Here is a 22,243-nt window from a genome sequence, read left to right as displayed (position 1 = left end):
TGTTACTGGTACTGAGCCTGGACATCGGAATGCCCATCCCTTTCAATATTTCTGCGTATAGTATGTTCAGGCCACTGCCACCATCCATCAGGACTTTGGTCAGTCGAGTGCCTTCGACAACTGGGTCGACCACCAAAGCTTGCCTCCCAGGGGTGGCAATGTGCGTAGGGTGATCAGACTGGTCGAATGTGATGGCAGTCTGAGACCACTTCAGATAACTGGGTGTTGCCGGAGCAACCATATTCACCTCACGGTTAATGACTTTCAGTCGACTTTTGCTTTCGACATCAGCAAAAATCATCAGGGTGGAATTGACTTGGGGGTATCCATCTTCACTATCTTCCTTGTCCTCAACTTTGTCCGACTCTTTTTCCTTATCTTTCGACTGCTTGCCCTGAAACTGCTGGATCAGGAGCCAGCACTGTCGAGTGGTATGCTTTGGGTAAATAAGATTACCCTCTTCATCTTTCTTGGTGTGGATGTGACATGGCAGATCCAAGACATCATTTCCATCTTGATCCTTGACTTTCTTGGGCTTCCAGGGCCCCTTGGGTTTTCCCTTGAATTTTCCCTGGGTTACGGCCAGGGCCTCCCCAGGGGCGGCTGGCTCGGCCTTCCGCTTCTGTTTCCGACTGGAGTTTCCCCCGGTTTCTTGGGCGACTGCCTTGTGCTTGCCACTCCGGAGTCGATCTTCGTCTTCACCATTAGTGTATTTGGTGGCAATCTCCATCATCCGATTCAGAGACATCTCTCCAGTTCGACCGAACTTCAGATTCAATTCCCTGTACTTAACGCCTTCCTTAAAGGCACAAACTGCTTGATGATCTGGTACATTCTCAACTGTGTGATGCAATGTGACCAACCTCTGGATGTAATCCCTCAGAGTTTAATTTGGTTTCTGCATGCAAGACCGCAATTCTGTAAGGCCTGCAGGTCGCTTGCATGTTCCCTCAAAGGTTGTGACAAACACTCGAGAGAGGTCCTCCCAAGTGTAGATGCTGCTGGGCGCCAACTGATTTAGCCACGCTCTGGCTGAGCCCTCTAACATGAGAGGCAAATGCTTCATAGCCACCTCATCATTGCCACCGCCAATCTGTACAGCCACTCTGTAATCTTCGAGGCACGTGTCAGGTTTAGACTCACCAGTGAACTTGCTGACTCCCGTCGCCAACCTGAAGTTGGGAGGAATCACTGCGGCTCTGATGGCTCGACTGAAACACTCTGGCCCCGAAACATGTATCCTGCTGCTGGCAGGCGCATCTCTGTCGTGGCCTTCTCGATGAGCTCTGTTCCTGTCAACCAAACCTTGAACGAGGATGGATCTCGCATCAAAGCCTGGGTCCCTGGGGTCGACTGGAATCCTCCGCCCAACACTATGAGGGCGTCTGTCATCTCGTTGTCGAGGCGCATATGACCCACTCCTCGGGGGAGGGGTTGGCACTCGACGTCGATCATCACGATCGGATCGGTGATCATACTGCTCATTTCTTTTGTACTGATCGTGCCGGTCTCCACGTCCCTCACGCCTCGGGGGCGATCTCGGGCTGTGAGCCGACTGGACTGTATGTGTTGCAACGGATCGACTGTGGATCCTATTCCGTGATTGAGAAACAGCGGAATTCTGGTTTCCCGCTGCCCGGAGCAACGCTCTGATCTGCAACAAGCCCCTGCCAGCCTCTGACTGGGAGGGCTGAATCGATACTGCTATACGGGCCGCGGTGGCCAAATTCTGAACTGGGGTTCGATATACCTGTGTCGGCGGCAAGAGCTGACGTCGACTGGACTCGGGAGCTCACTGACGCGCTTGCTCGTCGAGTATTCGCTGGAGATTTTCCAGTCGAGTGCGCTCGGCCAAGTTAGCCAAGCGCGCGTCCTCCAAGGCCCGGGCCTCGGGGGTTTCTCCGACGATAGGAGTATGGAGTGCGTCCATGTTCCGGCGGCGAAGCTCCTCTCGCTGCAGTGACGTGAGAGGTTCGGGGAGATACTCATCGTGGGGATGCGACGGGTCGCCCCCACCCGCTCCTCCATCAGAGCGAGGGAAACCGGGAGGACTATGTGTTCCATCGACCGCCAGAACCTCAGCCGCTGGGTCGTTGCTGTCGCACTCGGATACGGTCTCCGCGGAGCCAGTCAACAGGTCGAACAGGCCGTAGAGAGATTCGTCGGGCTCGATTGCCGCGACTTGTGGGGCGGCCGACTGGCGAGCCACGGCATGCCTCACCCACCTCTGAAGTCTCGACCGACCGGAGCGCTTGCGCCGGTGGGAGACAGTGCTGGAAGGCGACACGGGTGCCGACTGATAATGGGTCGACGGCTGCCGCAGGAGGACGCCACGAACGCATGCGCGGAAGTGCGTCGCACCGCGGACGGGGAGCGCGTCGATGTCGAGTGGAGCCTCCTGAAGCCAAGCGGAGTCGTCGGCGATGAACGTGAGCGCGCCGAGACGGATCTCGCGGCCCTCCACCAAAAATCCGCATGAAACCATGATCAAAGTGATCGGAAAAATCGCAACTTCTCCAACTAGGCGCTAAGATTCCTGCCCCACGGTGGACGCCAACTGTCGTGGTTCTAACTCTGACAGTGATGTAGGGGGGGGTGTATGGAGAGGCTAGATCTCAGCTGTGGAGAGGTTGTAAACACACCAGGATGTACGAGTTCAGGCCCTTCGCGGAGGAAGTAACAGGCCTATGTCTCGGTGCCCGGAGGCGGTCGATTGGATTATAGGCGTGTGAATAACAGGGGTGCGAACCCTTGCTACTGAGGAGGGGGGTGGCTTATATAGAGTTCGCCATCCCTTCCGGCCCTCAGTAATGCGGGGTTAAAATACATTAAGACTGGGCGTTACTGGTACCGTCCCTAATAAAGTGCTATGATGACCATAAAGACTACTTAATAGCCGACCGTTTGCCTGCGGAGTGACTTTAGATCTCCTGTCAGTCGAGTGGTTGGCTTCGTGGTCGAGTGATGGCTTCTTGGCCGAGTGTCTTGAATCCGTCGAGTGGGATACTTTCAAGTCGATTGAAAGGTGACTTCTTCTAGGGATGTCCTTGGGTAGGGCTCCTAGGACAGGTCCATACCCCTACCCTAAGTACATAGCTTCATCAAGTGCCACCTCCTAATGCGGAGCACACACACGCCCATAATTTATACTCCGCGTACAGTCATTGCGTACAGAAGAATTAACTGGACGGTAACAAAGATATTTACTTCGATGGTCGGAGGCGGGCGTCAACGGTGGGTGGGTTCCAGTGGCCGCATGGGTAACGCCTTGAGTCAAGTATATGTTTGTTTGCTCCCAGTGTCGTTCGCCCATGGCTTCAACTACGCTTACGTCGCCGCGGGCTGTTAAATTCCACCGATCGAGGCACACGCTACGATCACTGGCCACACACCGGTAGGCGCTTGCCGTGCCAGACAGGGAACAGTACAAACAAATCTAACATGAGTCCAAAACAAGAAGGTTTGGCTGCTATACCATCTTCTTTCAATACAAATTTGCGTGTTCCGTATGATCAATCATCCAAATAGCCTTTAACTTGTATCCACCTACAAATGTTTTCAATATATATGGTCACTAACTCGACCGAATATCAAATACGTTTGCTACGCTAATACAGGGGAGAGCGTCTGTTTTACTATGGTCACTTTGGCTACATAAAAATGATTATGTTCTGAATGGCAAAACCTCTTCTACTATGCATGTTATTTATCATATTGTACACACTGGCTTTGTACGTGGTCTACGCTACTGTGAACGGAGTAGCAATCGCAGTTCAAGGTGGTGCATATTGTTGCCAACTTGTCGGTTTTTTATATATTTACTTTTTGAAATTATCCGTTTATGGCTATGTGTATTTTAGCTATGCAGAGGGCGGACTGATCATTACTAGTGGTTGGGACCCGCCATTGCGGGCCTCTTGAGAGGAAGTTGTGCGTGTATTTCCCCCGCTCAAAGAAAAACCCTCAACTTCATTTTAAAATTAAAAAGAAAACTTTCTCACAATACGTGAACATCACATCCATCTCAAAAAGCAAAAGGAAAAGTCTCACAAAATTCTTAAAATGAAAAAGAAAAAAGTATCCGGCATCGCCTGCGGGCATGGAAAGAAAATAGCGGCTTTGCAAAGAGCAATGCTATTCAGTACATGTTCTACAAAATGCTTTACGTACCAGTTCATTGAAGCGATGGTTGCTGAAATCAGTAAAGGTATGGCACATGGCTGCGGACGAGCGCACACCAAACAAACTAGTCCATGCACACGAGATTGAAGCGGCGGGTAGCTAAAATCGTGGGAGCGATAACATCTTTATGTAAGAATAAGATTTCGTGTACATTTGTTCTGATGTACACGCACTTGGAACGTGCCAGCTAACAATGCAAACGGAGTCAGAACGCTGAAAGCCTAGATAACAATAATCATGTATCTACGTAATGTTACATACACTTCCTAATCTAATCACTATCTCCCTCCTAATTTAACGGTGGGACCCTTTCTCTTCCCATCTTCAATCCCGACATGCCACATTTATTGTTACATAGATAGGTGATGCACGCGAACGCTAAAAAATCCAAGAGTTGGGCGATGCCATCTGATGCATGCAGTGGGATGCATGGTAGCACACACAGGACTCGCTCTAGTCCATGCACGTGATTCCCCAACGGATATAACACATGCCTGAAGGGAACCTGAACCAACGCATGCGACGCAGCCGACGGACCGGCTGCTTGTGTGTCTGTCTCAGCCTAGGCTATGCCTTGGCACGCAACGCGTGACCACCTGCAAGGCACGGACATGGAATGGTCCACTCTCACCTTCTTGACCTCGAATACAGTGTGCGGCAGTTTCCGTCAGCACGACGTCCACGGAGCTGCGTTGGGCCATCTCAGCCAGATTCTAGCGAAGAAGGATCATGACGAGAGTGTCGGCGAGAGGTGTAGCGAGGGGGCTGGCTACTTGCTATGCGGTGGCGCTGAGTGTTAGAGTCAGGGGAGGGCTATGGGGTGGGGCTGGGCGTTGGAGTGATGGTCTGACTATGAGGTGGAACCGTGGCCAGATGGAGTCTCTGCAACTCTGTTCTGCACGTTGTATAACAAAGATGCAGTCATCCTCAAAAAAGAAAACAAAAGTCTCCCGGTCTATCCTGGGTGATTTTTGCTAACTCATTGTTTGGCGCACCGAGATAACACGATCCCAACCAGGATCATGCTAGTCTCGCAAATTAAAAGGACCCATGTGTCGTAATCCTCCTCTTTTTCCGTGTCTTTCTCTGAAATGTGTGCAGCGTGAGGTCGCTGGGGGCCGTGACCTGCTGCATGGTGCAAGAGAACTCGTGGGCGTCCTCTTCCCATCCTCTGCCCGCGAGTTCTGAGCAGATGCGGGGCTGGGGTCGAGGGCGACGGGCCGATGGCGAACAGGGTCAGCGAGGCTGAGAAGGGACCGGTGCCGGCGACCTGGAGTTGACGGGGACAGGGACGAGGCCTCTCCCAGTACATCGAGGCGATGGGTGTGTCTTCGAGGGGGGGAGGGTGTGGTGACGAGGTGGATGTACATAGCAGATGGATCGGTTGGGGAAGATGAATATGAAATGTGGGCCCCTCTAGTCTGTGAGAGTAGTGTTTGATCCCGGTCGAGATCGTCCTTTTCTTGGTGCCACAAACAGTCGTTTAGCAAAATCAGCCGAGACAGACTGGGATTATAGAGTATAGGGTGCTAGTTTCAGGGATTTAAAGGTTAAGGTTCAACTCAGACTATGAGTACTAATCCAAGGTTTATTTTAGACTTTTCTCAAAATAAAAACAAGGTGCGGTCCCTGGAATTCATGCTGCTCGAAAGTCGATGTACAGTCCCAAGGGCCATGCAACTACTCTATGTGGCTCGATTTTTTTGTAGTGGAGGGATTCGCTCGCTCAGAGCATCTGCTCAGAGCATCTACAGCCGGACTTGGCAAATTCGATCCTTCAAACGCCCGCGGACGCGACCGGACACGTCCACGGACAATAACTGATGACACATTAAATATTTGATTCTACAACCGGACACCTCAAATTAGAAACCTCAAATCCATATTATTATATGCAACATAAACCAATCTTTAAGCGGAGCTTGTCTGGCTCCGCTGTGCCCATGTCTGACGGCCGGCTACAAAACCTAGAGTATTGGTCTAGCTGCCGGCAAGGTAGAATAGGGCATGAGACACGAGCCGGCTTACAGGACTCAAGGCGCCACCGTCTCTCTGCCCTACTCTTCCTCGTTAGAGCCCGGAGCTCGAACGGTGCTAGTGAACGTCAGATCGATGATTGATCCATACCAATTCCCCCGATTAAACTTAAACATTTTTCCTTGCGGTTTGCTTTTTCTGCAGGTTTTGCTGGGCCGGCCCATGTGGTCATATGCGCGGGCGCCATCTACCTGTTCGGGCGCTTAAGGCGGCGAATAGGAGCTCTCATTGGGCACGGCTGGGCGAGCGGCTCTTTGCCTCCTCCAATTTGCACGCCAACGCCCGCTCAAAAATAATAATTTGTAACCCCTCAGAAAAAAATGATATGCCGTCGTACGCTCACATATATCGGCCGATCGAGAGACTGATTCTCTACGGTAGCGGCTGCCGGATACTAGGGCGTCCGCAAGGAATAGCAAAGGTAAATCTCTAACGAATTTCTCTTAGCCCTCAATCTTACACTTCGATAAATTTCTCTGGTTCTTGATTGATGTGCGACGGGGAGTTAGAAGATGTGTTCCACGAACTATTTATTTGCCCGCATGCAATGCTGCTATGGGACACTATGTGACAGGTTTGTCCGATCCCTCCTAGAGAGTCAATCATCAACTCCAGACCCGAATGGATTTTCATTCTACTGGTCGACAAGCCTGACAACGTGCGTGTGATGGTGGATTTGGAGCTTGCAGAAAGAGCTGATGCATGGAAAGGCAGTGGCACCTCCTAATGCGGCGAAAACTTTCCCGTGCAGCTACCTTTTCTCGATTCAACCGGCCGAGTTGCAAAGTGTGGAAGACATTATCAAGGGCAAGTCCCCGGTGGTTGACATCTCTCCCAAACCTATACCAGTACAGAAGCAATGTCTCCCCTGGCCTAGGCCGGCTCCTGGCTGGGCAGCATTGTTTGTTCGTGAAAGAAACTGGTGTAGCCGGTATGGGTATGATTCTAAGGGACAATAATGGTGTTGGTTTCTAAGCATATTGCTACTTATTCTACTGCGAAGATGCCCTTGAAGCGGAAATTAGTGCTATCCTAAAAGCCATGTCATTGAGCATGCAATGGGCGGAGCTGCCAATAATTATTAAATCTGATAGCTCGACTGCAATTGCTGCCTTGACCGGTCGGCATATGGTCATCTAATGCCGGAGATCAAGAAGCTTTTGGGCGACCTAGAGGTAGCATCGCTTGTTCATTGTGGCACGTTCCAGACAGTGCTTCAGAGTTTGTATTAGCAAAATGTAACACTATTTACAAGGAATAAAACCCATGACATACCCTGCAAAAAAAAAGCACAAACTAATGTCAGTGTAAGTGTATTGAAACTTCACATTCCTGGTTCAAACACAATTAAACAACTAGGACTATTTGTTTCCAACAACCTTCCTGCCCCCAACTGAAGTACTCCAGTTCCAACTCTCAAGCTCACGTACATACTCACGCCCTCAACCTCAAGATGCTGTGAAGGATCCACTTCCACTCATGATGGGCCTGCCTGTGGTGTCTTGTTTTTTATGATCGTTTTACATCTGCTCTACACTAGCCATTAGTAACTGTGATTTTATTTGTCTGGGAGTTGTCCCATGCTTGGTTTGTGTTTCGCTGCTGATTGTTAGGAAAGTCTCTATTTTTTATGGCGCATTTTTTTTTTGTCTACATGTTTCGAGTGCAAGTGCATACATTGGATCTTTTGCCAGTATGTTGAACTTGCTCTCTCCCCTTTCTTGTTTCCTGTTTGCAAATTCTGTTTGTTATGAATTAATGGAAAGGGATGATTGCCCTGTTAAAAAAACCTGAAGCTCATGCATATTTCTAAACCTGTGCCAGTAGGCACATGAACTCAACTAAATTTCACAACAAAATTTGCACAACTGTTTATATGACGCCCATCTCAAACACATAGTCCCACATAATGCATCAGAAACATTCAAATAAGATAATTGGTCATCTAATGAAAAATCAATGTACAAACTCATAGACTTAAAAATAAGTGTTTCCAACCCACATGAGAAACGAACACCCATATACATGCATATATATGGTCTTGTCGCAGTACAAATCATTGCTTTCCACACGGCATAGTGACCTTAATGTGCAAGTTTGCTAGGATGCATACTAGTTAGTTACAAAAAGATTTTCATGGCTCGTAACTGAGAAGGCATGTCAATTTCAAAGAGGTTAAAGAAGAGAGCCCAACACCGCATAACACGGATCTTCTTTGTTTCCAGATCAAGAACGACGAGCCGAGGATGGAAATAGTTCATCACATCATGTTCGCGTAGGCTTATCTGCAGGACCACGATAGTGCTTCTCTCATAAATAGAGTCTATGTCAGTTGGTTACTACGTCGTTCTTTCATGTTGGAGGTCAAGTGTTTGAGTCCCTACCACGTCAGTTATTTTTATCTGATTTTAGGAAGCACTCGTGTGCCTTACAGCCCATAAGAGAAATTCATTTAGGCCCACTTACTCATCTTGCTCGTGGTGGTGAAGCAAAGCTACCTGGCCCAGCAGGAGGATCGTACTCGTACGCGGCAGGGGTTGAACGAAGCGGTACCCTGTTTTCTCTAAGAAAAAAACAAATAAGCGGGATGAAACCAAAAGGGTCAATTACACCACAGGTGTCATAACTTGGCACGAAAAATCAGTTTAGTATTAAAACTTGCGGCATACATTGAACTGGTGCCACAACTAGGCTTTGACGTGCATGTACGATGCAAATCACGTTTCTATTCGAACAGTGCTGATTAGGCACGCCAATGTGGCATGGGGCCCGCTGTCAGTAATAGACGCCAAAGTGGACATGTGGCCTGCTATTTTGCAAAAAAAACACTCAAAATTTTTTGTCACCAAAAATAATATGCCACGGCCATAAGGGTCCACTTGTTAGCTTCCCACAAATAAATGAAAAATTGGTACGCGCAAGGACTCGAACAGCTGACCTGTATAGACAGCAGTAGCGCAAGACTAACGACCTGACTGTCAGCCATTGTATGTAATTATTACCGGATGCTGGTGCTATATATTCTTGGGAAACACTTATAAAATATAGAATATATGTAACGACTCCGACTGATCTGATAGAACTATATTCTTTGACTCTTAAACAGGCTGCAGTCCCTACATCCCATTTTGTTCTGTTTTTTTACCAGCTATTTATAGAATATATGTAAATTATAATAGTGTGTTAGAAATAATATATATATATATAATAAATTACATTATAAAATAATCACGTATGGAGTTAGCATTGATCCATATAATAAATTATGAATTACAAAGTTATTCATGTAAAAATTTGCATATTGAAAAAGAACATATATTCCATAAATTCTTATACCCCGTTCATTTATGTAAGGTGTATTATTTTCGGCACGGTGACCAAGGCATAAAATTATAGACAATTGAGGACAAAATTACCTTTGGCAAATCATTGGGTAGTGGTAAGTAAGTCAGTTAGTCGAGAAAAGAAAGAGATAGGCGCAATCCGGAGAGAGAATGGATGCAAGGAGAGATACATGCAATTAAAAAAGATACTTTCCTTTTTTCTAGAGGGCGGAGAATGGCATTAGTAATGTATTCATTATTTAAGCATGTGTTTATGTTTTTAAATTTTTTAATAAATTCTTATATAACTTTAAAATGTTCACAATTTAAAAAAAATTCATGTAGTGTATAAAGGTGTTCCTGCTTTAAGAATTTTTTTAATTTACTATATATTTTAATAAATTCTTAAATAAGTTTTCAAATATTCAAAGTTCTAACAAAATATTTATTTAGTATATAAAAGTGTTCATGCTTTAAAAAACATATATTCATATAATGTAAAAAAAGTTGGCTGGGATTAGAAGCAGCCACATGTAGATCATGTTCGAGTGGCCACGACACCACCCAGCAGCATTCCTTTTTTAGGAATTTATTTCCATGAGTGCTAGCGTAATCCTAGCCCGCCGCCGGCCCTCTCCCCCACCTCTCCTCTCCCTCGTCGCCACCAGAGGAGGCCGCCGGCTCGCCGCTCGGCTGCCGGTGAAGGTGGCGGCGAGGATCTGGCCGCCCCGTTCTTCCTCGGGGGGCTTTGGATCCGTGGCGGCGGCCTCGGCTGGTGGATCTACATCGGGTCTGCGGTGACCGGTGCTCTTTGGTGCTGGCCGTTCTTCCTCGGCCGCGGGGGCGGCCAGGCGGCGGCAGGTGGCGGCTGTGGTGCGGGCGTCTCGGCGGCGCTCGATTCAGATCTGAAGACCCCCGTCTACTTCAACCATGGCTGCCTCCGATGGTCCTGCTTTGGGCGGCCTTTGTCGCCGGAGTTGTACCTATTTGGCGGCTGGAGGTGGGAGGTGGCTCCGGAGAAATCCGACGGCAGCGACGCCCGAGGGCGCCGTACCTTTCTTGTAGGCATCGTCACCCTCTTGGGGGTGTCGTTTGTGGTGAGCTCGGGGTGGATGTGATGCTTTGGTTTCTTGGCGGCGGTTGGTGGTGTGGTCGGAGTTCGTCTGGTGGCGGTGCGTTGGCGCTCTGCCGCCTATGTGCTCAGCTTTGGAGTCCTTCTTCCACGGTGCTTGGTCTTCAGCAGCCCTGCCGGACTCAGCGGAGCGGTGCTTCATCTCGCACATTGATGGCGGTGGATATCGGCGGCATGGCGCTGTGGAGACTCGGCGTCCGATGCATGGAGATGGACTCGCGCAAGAGGAGGTTGCTGTCTGGTGTCATGGTAACGTCGATGGCAGAGTGGCCAGACAAGGTAGAAGCCTCAATATGATCTGAAGACGGACCTGTGGAAGATGGAGGCGACGACACACGAGTGCGTCTGACCGGATTGTGCCCCAGACCCGGTATGTGGCTTGGCTGGGGCTTCCGAATGAGCGTTTCGATTTCCGGCTTTTGATGTTAGGCTTAGGTGAGTGGTTTGGGTAGTGGCCCAGCTAGCACCCCTTCATCATTTTGGATAGGAGTAGTGGCATATGTTGCCAAGATGATGGATTCAGGCACATTGTTGTAATACTTTGTAAGATCCTCGAGAATAATTAATAAAGTGGCCGTATGCATCTCCCAGATGCAGAGGCCGGGGGTCATCCTCCTTTTCTAAAAAAACTGACTTTTCGCGTCAAGTTGTGGCACAAGTGGTGTAATTGACTCAAACCAAAAGTATCACCGTGCTTTATTAATAGGTATAGATATAGATAAGATTGATGCGTTCGCTAGTGCAATAAGGTTACACACATAAATTACACAAACTAAGTGACATTCATATTGCTGTTCAAACAAACGATCAACACACATTACATTTAGCTAAGCAAGAGTGAAAACACGGCTAGTACAAACACATACACACGTATATATATTACATGAGCTGAGCCACATCTGTTATTTAAACCTATCACTTCAAAGCATAGCAAGACTAGCTGAAACTCGGAAAACAAGCATGCTTTACGTATCTCCATTTCTGGTTCTAGCGAAGCTTCCCAATGAGTTGCAGTGCCTTTTGTGCTAATCTTGCCCGGGCGACAACGACAAATACATATAGCTTGTCATATACCTTGTCGAAGAGCCGAAAAGATGCAATCCTCCATGTTTTCTTGAAGAGCATGGTACATAACACCACCCAGAGGCCAACGACAAACCCTGACCCAAGACCGAGATAAAAGAACATTGAATCAGACACATGTGCACTTCTCTTGGTATCACCATCAACTAGCTTTGTTGCATTATTACTAACTGAACAATTCCGTTGGAGAGGACGCCCACAGAGACCAACGTTGCCGCTGTACATATATGGATAGTTGTCGTAGAGAGTGTCAAGTTGCGATCCCGGTGGTATTCTTCCGGACAGATTGTTGTAGGACAAATCCAAAGATTCCAAATAGGTCAGATTCGATAGGCTCAGTGGAATTTCTCCACAAAGTTTGTTCCTTGATAGGTCCAATGATTCCAGTGATTTCATGGACCCAATACTTCGTGGAATTTCTCCAGTTAAGTAGTTCCAAGAAATATTCAGGTTCATCAATCCATTCACAGAAGTAATTTCTTCTGGAATTACTCCAGTTAAGTAATTCAAGGATAAGTCAATGCTCGACATATTTGCAAATGATTGTTTATAATGAAGCTCTTGTCGCTTTGTGAACACGGGCAAAATAAATTGAGGTTGCATCCAGTTCGAGTCTATGTTCAAGTATCGCACCTGACCTGCCATGCCCGTCAAAGTTGAAAGATTGCGAGGTATAGCACCTGACAATCTGTTGCCTGCAACATCAAAATTGAACATTTCTCCAAGATTGATGATGCTGGATGGAATACTCCCAGAGAACATATTATAGCTTAATCCTATATACTCTAATGCCATCAAGTCTCCGATCCATTCAGGCAATCTTCCAGATAACTTATTTCTTGATAGATCTAGAAACTTTATATTTGTGCTTTGTAGAAAAGATGGGAACTTTCCCGAGAACTTATTGTTACTCAATATAAGACTCCGTATATATCCCATCTTGATACATTGAGGAAATTCTCCCTCCAACTGGTTGATGCTTAAATCCAAGCACTTCAACTTTTGGGTTTTGCAGATAGATCTTGTAATACGACCTGATAGAGAATTGTTAGATATGGAGAAACAAGTGAGGTTTTCTGGCAGTGGAGGTATTTCACCAGTTATTTGGTTTCTATCTAGATAGAGATAGTTCACTGACATGGATTCCATATTTTTTGGCAGGCTTCCACTGATCTGGTTGTGGGAGAAGTTCAAAAATATAGCCTGTGAAAGTGTTGCCGGGAACCAGTATGGGAGCTGACCGGTTATACCCGTGTTTGACATATCAATGTAATCAGCTCTAGGCAACAACCGAAGCCAAGAAGGAAAATGAGGACCTATTTGGCAAGATGCAAAATATGCTTCCTCTAGTTTCAGTGGGGGTAGCAGACGAGGATCTACTATAATCGTCAAAGGATTATTAGATAAATCTATATACTGTAAGCTTGTGAAACCATAGAAATGTTCTTCGGTGATGACACCTGTCAAATTGTTGTTTTTTAGGTCTAGGGAAATCAAACCGTTGATCCTACCAATCTCAGTGGGCACGGGTCCAGTCATATGGTTATCAGAGAGGATGAGAGTGGCCAAACTGGTGAATTGGGCAAGCCCAGCTGGTAGGGTCCCGGTTATATTGTTTCCATTCAAATACAGTTCTCTTAGTCGGCTGGACGAGCAATGTGGCAAGCTCTCATACAACTCTGCCATGTTCCCATACGAGAGACCTTCTTCAAGGTATAGTACTTCCAAATTGCATAGGTTTCTCATCAACCCTGGCGCTATGATGCCGCCGGGGCCGCCGTCGAGATACTTGTTGTATGAAAAGTCAAAGACTTGAAGGGATGTCATTTGTCCTAGTGTCTTGGGAAAATGACCATACAAAAAGGTTTCTCGAAGGTTGAGGTATTTGAGACTTGTCAAATTCCAAAACCAACAGGACTCGGAGGGGTGATCAAAATGGTTGTAGCTGAGATCAAGCCTCTCAAGTTTTGTGAGGTTCAAGCATGGGAGCTGTTGGTTGGCATTATGAAGCAAGCAACCAGAAAGATAGAGAACTTGCAAAGAAGGAATCGTATTCACAATAGGAGGCCAATCGTGTACCATGGTGAGATTGAACCCACCAAGGTCAAGATGGTGTAGCAAAGGTAGATGTGTTAACCTTAAAAAATCTGTTGGTTGCACGCGTATGGTGTAGGTGGTGGTGTAGGAAAGGTCGAGATACTGCAGCTTAGAGAGGTTACCAAGCTGACGAAGCAACGTGTTGTCATGGACTGGTACATTGGAGAGGTTCAGGTATCTCAAGTTTTTTAGAGAGCCCCATAGTTTTGGAACATGACCGCAATTGCTACATATATATGGAAAATTCCAGGCGAGATCAAGGTGCTCCAAATGCTCCAAAGAAAATAGAGATGGACTTATCTGGCCATCCAAATATGTTATCCGACCAGTATAAAATTCCTGATCAATGTACGAGTAGCCATTTCCAAGTCGAAGCCCAAGGACGTGGCCAGTCCGGTTGCTGCACCTTACGCCCCTCCACCGGCAGCAGTCGCTGCCTCGCCGCCACGAGGCGAGGCGGCCCGAGGGATCATATGTGACACCGTGTTTGAACGCCAGAAGGGCATCACGCTCCCGCGGCACGCAGACAGCCGTGCCGGTGCCGGTGCCATGGCCGAGAGCAAAGGTCGTTGCGGCGGCTGTTGCCACGAGGAGGAGCAGGAGGAACTTGGTGGTGGGAGGCATGGTAGTTTGGGAAGGCTGTGTGCACGAGTACTCAACAGAGACACACACGCCCATAATTTATACTCGGCGTACAGTCATTGCGTACAGAAGAATTAACTGGACGGTAACAAAGATATTTACTTCGATGGTCGGAGGCGGGCGTCAACGGTGGGTGGGTTCCAGTGGCCGCATGGGTAACGCCTTGAGTCAAGTCTATGTTTGTTTGCTCCCAGTGTCGTTCGCCCATGGCTTCCCCTACGCTTACGTCGCCGCAGGCTGTTAAATTCCACCGATCGAGGCACGCACTACGATCATTGGCCACACACCGGTAGGCTTTGGCATCGCACGCCCGATCGGTGGCGCTTGCCGTGCCAGACAGGGAACAGTACAAACAAATCTAACATGAGTCCAAAACAAGAAGGTTTGGCCGCTATACCATCTTCTTTCAATATAAATTTGCGTGTTCCGTATGATCAATCATCCAAATAGCCTTTAACTTGTATCCACCTACAAATGTTTTCAATATATATGGTCACTAACTCGACGGAATATCAAATACGTTTGCTACGCAAATACAGGGGAGAGCGTCTGTTTTACTATGGTCACTTTGGCTACATAAAAATGATTGTGTTTTGAATGGCAAAACCTCTTCTACTATGCATGTTATTTATCATATTGTACACACTAGCTTTGTACGTGGTCTACGCTACTGTGAACGGAGTACCAATCGCAGTTCAAGGTGGTGCATATTGTTGCCAACTTGTCGGTTTTTTTTTGTATATTTACTTTTTGAAATTATTCGTTTGTGGCTATGTGTATTTTAGCTATGCAGAGTGCGGACATTGATCATTACTAGTGGTTGGGACCCGCCATTGCGGGCCTCTTAAGAGGAAGTTATGCGTGTATTTCCCCCGCTCAAAGAAAAAACCTCAACTCCATTTTAAAATTAAAAAGAAAACTTTCTCACAATACGTGAACATCACATCTATCTCAAAAAGCAAAAGGAAAAGTCTAACAAAATTCTTAAAATGAAAAAGAAAAAATTATCCGGCATCGCCTGCGGGCATGGAAAGAAAAAAGTAGCGGCTTTGCAAAGAGCAATGCTATTCAGTACATGTTCTACAAAATGCTTTACGTACCAGTTCATTGAAGCGATGGTTGCTAAAATCAGTAAAGGTATGGCACATGGCTGCGGACGAGCGTGCACCAAACAAACTAGTCCATGCACACGAGATTGAAGCAGCGGTTGCTAAAATCGTGGGAGCGATAACATCTTTATGTAAGAATAAGATTTTCCGTGTACATTTGTTCTGATGTACACGCACTTGGAATGTGCCAGCTAACAATGCAAACGGAGTCAGAACGCTGAAAGCCTGGATAACAATAATCCTGTATCTACGTAATGTTACATACACTTCCTAATCTAATCCTATCTCCCTCCTAATTTAACGGTGGGCCCCTTTCTCTTTCCATCTTCAATCCTGACATGCCACATTTATTGTTACATAGATAGGTGCATGCACGCGAACGCTGAAAAATCCAAGAGTTGGGCGATGCCATCTGATGCATGCAGTGGGATGCATGTGGTAGCACACGCAGGACTCGCTCTAGTCCTTGCAAGCGATTCCCCAACGGATATAACACATGCCTGAAGGGAACCTGACGCACGCATGCGACGCAGCCGACGGAGCGGCTGCTTGTGTGTCTGTCTCAGCCTAGGCTATGCCTTGTGCACGCAACGCGTGACCACCTGCAAGGCACGGACATGGAATGGTCCACTCTCACCTTCTTGACCTCGAATACAGTGTGCGGCAGTTTCCGTCAGCACGACGTCCACGGAGCTGCGTTGGGCCATCTCAGCGAGATTCTAGCGAAGAAGGATCATGACGAGAGTGTCGGCGAGAGGTGTAGCGAGGGGGCTGGCTACTTGCTATGCGGTGGCGCTGAGTGTTAGAGTCAGGGGAGGGCTATGGGGTGGGGCTGGGCGTTGGAGTGATGGTCTGACTATGAGGTGGAACTGTGGCAAGATGGAGTCTCTGCAACTCTGTTCTGCACGTTGTATAACAAAGATGCAGTCATCCTCAAAAAAGAAAACAAAAGTCTCCCGGTCTATCCTGGGTGATTTTTGCTAACTCATTGTTTGGCGCACCGAGATAACACGATCCCAACCAGGATCATGCTAGTCTCGCAAATTAAAAGGACCCATGTGTCGTAATCCTCCTCTTTTTCCGTGTCTCTCTCTGAAATGTGTGCAGCGTGAGGTCGCTGGTGGCCGTGACCTGCTGCATGGTGCAAGAGAACTCGTGGGCGTCCTCTTCCCATCCTCTGCCCGCGAGTTCTGAGCAGATGCGGGGCCGGGATCGAGGGTGACGGGCCGATGGCGAACAGGGTCAGCGAGGCTGAGAAGGGACCGGTGCCGGCGACCTGGAGTTGACAGGGACAGGGATGAGGCCTCTCCCGGTACATCGAGGCGATGGGTGTGTCTTCGAGGGGGGGAGGGTGTGGTGACGAGGTGGATGTACATAGCAGATGGATCGGTTGGGGAAGATGAATATGAAATGTGGGCCCCTCTAGTCTATGAGAGTACTGTTTGATCCCGGTCGAGATCGTCCTTTTCTTGGTGCCACAAACAGTCATTTAGCAAAATCAGCCGGGACAGACCGGGATTATAGAGTATAGGGTGCTAGTTTCTGTCACACCCTAGCTAGTTCAAGCATTAGAGTGTGCATCATGTTTAAATTTCTCTTAAATTTAAAATGGGGAAAGCAGAAACCCCCAACACCCCCCTGGAAACAACTAGGGTTTACTAAAATTATTTTCAATGAACCTGAAATGCCCTTCTAAAAAGTTCACCCTCTTTGTCTTAGGTTAGAACCTCTGGCAAAATTGGTGCACAATTTTCTAGGTCAACAGAAGGTCATTGAATTAAATCATAAGTATTTGAATTTGGGCATTTAAATGCTATAAAATAATTTAAATGCTCAAATAATTCTGAGAATAAATGTTTCCTGTTGGAAATAATCTAAACAGAGCTCACATTTATTTTCAGGATTTTTGGAAATGTTTTAGTATTTTAATAAAGCTAAACAGTTGCAGTTAAATAGAAAACAGAAACTAAAATCAAAAAAAGGGAGAAAGAAGCCCACCTGGGCCTTACCTGGCACCACCCACCAGGCCCACCTGCCGGCCCAGCCCAGCTACCGCTCCAGCGAGCTGCTTGGCTCGGCCAGGCAGGCAGGCAGGTGCTCGACGGCGGCACCAGCACGCGCCACGCAGCTGGCTGCCGTCCTGCTTCCTCCCCTCGCCGCCCTGCTGGCCTGGACAGGCTCCACGTCACCGCCTCGACCCTCTGGACACGCTCACTCGCCCGTTGCCTCACTCCCTCCCTCCCCTTCGCCATGGCCGACGCAGCCGTCGCCGTTCCGCCACCGTAGTCGCGTCCACCGCCGTCCCCGTGGTTCTCCACCGTGTCCTGAAGCTCCGCCACTTCCTCCTCGATCGCTCCACCAACCCACGCCCCGTCGGAGGCCTGCAAACGACTCCACCGAGCTCGTCTTCAACCTCGGGCTGCCCAGATCGCCTCCGCCGCCCCGCTTGCTCCGGCTCGTCCCCGACCGCGCCGTCTGCCTCTACGTGATCGCCGTGAGCTGCTGCACCTCCCCATCCTCCCCGTTCTTCTTCTCGTGCACCACAACGAGCACACAAAGCTCACCCGCACGCGCCGCCGTGGAGCTCGTCGCCGACGTGTCTCCAGCCAAACACCGGCCACGCCACCTAGTCTAACCACTCCACCGCATCCCTAGGGGCACAACGCACCTCACCACACGCCTCGCCGTGCCCCGTAGCCTCAGGCTCATTTTCACCCGACTCCGGCGACCAAAAGGCTCGTCGCCGGCGACGTTTCCGGCCACCCCGAGCCCAACCACCACCACCAAACGCCGCGGTTCGTTCCCAGCTACCCGTAGCTGCTCCCCGCGCATCAATTGGTGCCCTGTGGTTCGTTCCGGCAGGCTTTGACCCGCTGACCGGCGAGGTTGACTCTGCTGACGTGGGTTGACCTCCCCCCTCTCTCTCACCGACACGCGGGCCCCGCCCGACTAATTACTCTGTTAGTGCTAACTAAATAGGTTAGTTAATTAGTATAGTCACTAACTAGTGGGCCCTGCCAGTCAATTAGGCTAACTAAACGTAGTTAGTGCACAGAGACACTGACCAGTGGGCCCCACCAGTCAGGTTTGACCTGGCCTGGCGCCTTTGACCTGCTGACGTCACCCTGACGCATTGCTGACGCAGTAATTGTTTTTCTGGATTCATTTTTATACAGGAAATTCCTGAAAATAGTTCAAACTTCAAAAATTCATAGAAATTCAACCATAGCTCCAAATGAGATAAATTATATATGAAAAATTATCAGAAAAATTCAATCTATCCATCTGTAATGGTTTCTTGCATGACAAAACAAGTATACCTTGCTGTTTAAGCAGAATAAGGAAATGAACTATAAATGCCATGTTTAATGAGCTAATATTTGAATCTTTGATTCAAATGAGTTCATCCCTTTCTATTTTAGCTTACATTAGGCCAAGACACAATCATATTACCATGTCATAGCATGCATCATATTGTTGCATATCGTCATGTGTTGATTGTGTTCCGATGTGTTCTCCGTGGTAGGTTCTGCCTCCGAGGATATTCACGAGTATCCAACTGAAGGGCAGTATCCCACTACCACTCCATCAGGCAAGCATCCATTGATCATTCCAATACAAACCCATGTTCTCGCTTCTGCTCTTGTTTACTGCATTAAGACAAGGCGATTCAAACTGCTGTGTGCTACGGTAGTTGAACCCTTATCCTTTGCATGACCTGTCATTGCCACAGTAACTAGATGAATCCCACTAGCATGTGTAGGAGTTGATTGAGCCATGTATGTGATTCCTACCTTGCTATGCCTGCTATGCTTAGAGTTGTGTCAGGTCTGGTTCATCTGGGTGATGGGCTAGAGTGAAATGCTTATGTCGGTAATGTGAGGGATGTGTTGAACATGTTTTGGTAAAGGTATCGATGAGAGGCCATGTAGGAGTACATGGTGGGTTGTTTCATTGAGACTGTCCCTAAGAACTGAGATCTGTATGCGTGATTTAAGATTCAGCTACTACCACACATTGGGCCCTGAAATATGACCCCGCTCGACTTACTGACCCCTCTCGCCTCTGTCCAGGAGTTGCAACTAGTTTCTGGTGTTTGTAGGACATGTTGTTGGCGGCCGTGCGTAGCGCTGACCCTAGGGGTGGGCTATGTTGCGGTAGATACACCGTGGCACGGTGTACCGAGTCACCCGTTTGGTGTCTCGGGAACCCTGTTACATCGTTTGGGGCCGTTGAGGACACCCCGGCCGGATTTCCTTGCGGATGGAACCTGAATAGGCGATAAACCTGGACTAGAGACTTGTGAGGTTAGTCAGGTCGTGGTCTACACCCACGTCGGTTTTCGCTTGAAGTCTGCCGAGCACATGTCGTGTGCAGACGCTAAGTGGTGGAAACATGTGTGACGAAGTACACCCCTGCAGGGTATAAAACTATTCGAATAGCCGCGTCCGCGGTAAAGGACTACTTGGTTGCATATACAGTTCATAGACAAATTAATGGATACTACTAAAAGACTCAAGATAAGTGTGAGTACCGAGGATGGCCCTCTCGTAGGATGACGAGGGAGGATCCCCGGTGGAGTATTGTGTTGGTGAGTAGTGGACTCGTGTGCGAAAACTATTTTACTGGTGGAGTTCCGTAGGATAGCTTAGCCAAGAGTCAAAGCTGGCTTGCTGCATCAACCCCACCACCTTCTTGAGAATAAGCATGTATAATAGGTTCTGATGTAAGACTTGCTGAGTACCTTTGTACTCATGTTTGCTTAATTACTGTTTTCAGACGACAACACCGCCCCCTCCGATGGGTTCTACGTAGACCTTGACGTCGACGAGTGACTAGCCACCCAGGTGGTGATCCTGGCCATGGAGGGCCCTATGTAGATAGACAGGCTTCGGGAAGCCTTCTTTCTTCTTAGAATCTGTACTCAGACTAGTTGCTTCCGCATGTGCTTGTATGATTGTATGACTGGAGTGTCGGGTCATGTGACCCCTATCTGTATGACATGTTATGTATGGCTCTCTGGAGCCTTTAAATAAAGTACTTGAGTTGTAGAGTTTTGTTGTGATGCCATGTTGTATGTACTCATATCGGGCATATTGTGTGTATGATTGAAATGCTTGGTATGAGTGGGATCCGACAATCTAGTTGTTTATCCTTGGCAGCCCTTCTTATGGGGAAATGTAGTCTAGTGTTCCTCGAGCCATAGTAGTCCGCTACAGCCCGGTTCACCGGAGTCCTGCTAGCCAGCACTACTGTTCAGGACACTTGACTGGCCGGCATGTGTTTCACTTCGTTCCTATGTCTGTCCCTTCGGGAAATGTCACGGCGGTGAACTTCGCGAGAGTCCTTGCCCTAGCCTGCTACAGCCGGAATCACTCGTTGATGGATCGACATGCTCGGATGTGATTTCAATGTATGCCTGTCTCCATAGGTCTGTGCCCCTTTGGTTCACGACTAGCCATGTCGCCCGGGTTGGCTAAAAGGCACAAAAGGCGCACTATCATATACGTGAGGCCAAAAGGCGCAAACGGTCCCGGGCCATGGTAAGGCGACACCGTGGGTACCGTGCGTGAGGCCGGCAAAGTGATATGAGGTGGTTAACCGCTAGATCGGATGTGGACTTGGAAATCGGGGGTCCTGACAGGCGTTGGCACCGGAGCCGGACTGCCTGTAGGTTCGTTGAGCCAAACTGGTCGATGTCGAGTCTAGAAATGCTTTAGTTATATGTAGGGGAATTGATTGTGGGAGGGAACGTAAGGTTCTTTTACTCCTTTACCTATGTCTCTGATCTGAGTCATTCTCTCCTCATTCAACGTGGGATAAGGACTAGGCTTCTCTTCTTCTATCAGGTTCACGTGTTTGCTAATCCGTAGTAGCTTATAGGATTGTTGTTACAAGTCCCAGTTCAGTTTCTACTATTCTAGTATGTTGCTAATCGAATCAGAACCTTGATATGATGTTGTTGAGTGGTATTGTGAACTGTTGTGGATGTCTCAAATCTTTTTCTGAGCATTTACAGCCGTTATGCTGTCCAATTTTCCCTAGAAATTCTAATGTCTTTGCATTGTGGTTGTGCTTTCAGATGGCCAACCGTGTTCAAAACCAAGTGGTTCGCCTGACCAGGTGCCTCGACGTGCCCGGTCATACTGCTATGTTAGTCCGGGTCATGATCGAGACGGGTTACCGTTGGTATCCCGAATACACTCGTCGAAGAGCAGTTCCGCGACTTTAATCAAAGCCAGTATTTCTGCACCGTCAGGATATTTCCTTCTTATCCTGGATCTACCGAGCCCCTTCACTGTTCCTATGGACTCGGGGTTACCTGTTGAGATGGCTGTGCAGGATGCTGCCTATTCCATGATGACCATCTTGCGAGTCCGGACTGGCCTGCTTCGGAACACCGACTTCCGTTACATGCCAGCTTCACTTCCGGGAGCGCAAGGGTATCTTCAGGCTATCTATGCTGACTCCACTCAGGAGGACTCATTAACTCGTACCACTGCCGAGATGCTCGAAGATAAGGACCGAGAGAATCGGGCCTTGAGGCTGGAGCTTTTCAATACCCGTGCTGATCATTGGGCCACATTGACTCGGTTTGCACCTGCGGTGCAAGCTGGATGTATGGATACAAGGGATCT

General features: G+C 48.2%; 1 protein-coding gene and 1 pseudogene across 1 annotated transcript; one reads left to right on the top strand and one right to left on the bottom strand.

The window, feature by feature from the left end:
- Positions 1-11,466: 11,466 nt before the first annotated feature.
- Positions 11,467-13,628, bottom strand: LOC125516680 (receptor-like protein EIX2). The gene has a single exon (XM_048682030.1). It carries the CDS (start codon positions 13,582-13,584, stop codon positions 11,662-11,664), a length of 1,923 nt encoding a protein of 640 aa, XP_048537987.1. The 5' UTR covers positions 13,585-13,628; the 3' UTR covers positions 11,467-11,661.
- A 64-nt stretch (positions 13,629-13,692) lies between these two features.
- The window catches only part of LOC125516383, a 41,070-nt pseudogene continuing 32,519 nt past the window's right edge, over positions 13,693-22,243 (top strand).

Source organism: Triticum urartu, chromosome 6 (assembly GCF_003073215.2).
Source record: "Triticum urartu cultivar G1812 chromosome 6, Tu2.1, whole genome shotgun sequence".
Taxonomy (NCBI): Eukaryota; Viridiplantae; Streptophyta; class Magnoliopsida; order Poales; family Poaceae; genus Triticum; species Triticum urartu.
Note: the sequence above shows the minus strand (reverse complement) of the source record. Positions and strands in the feature narration are given on the sequence as shown.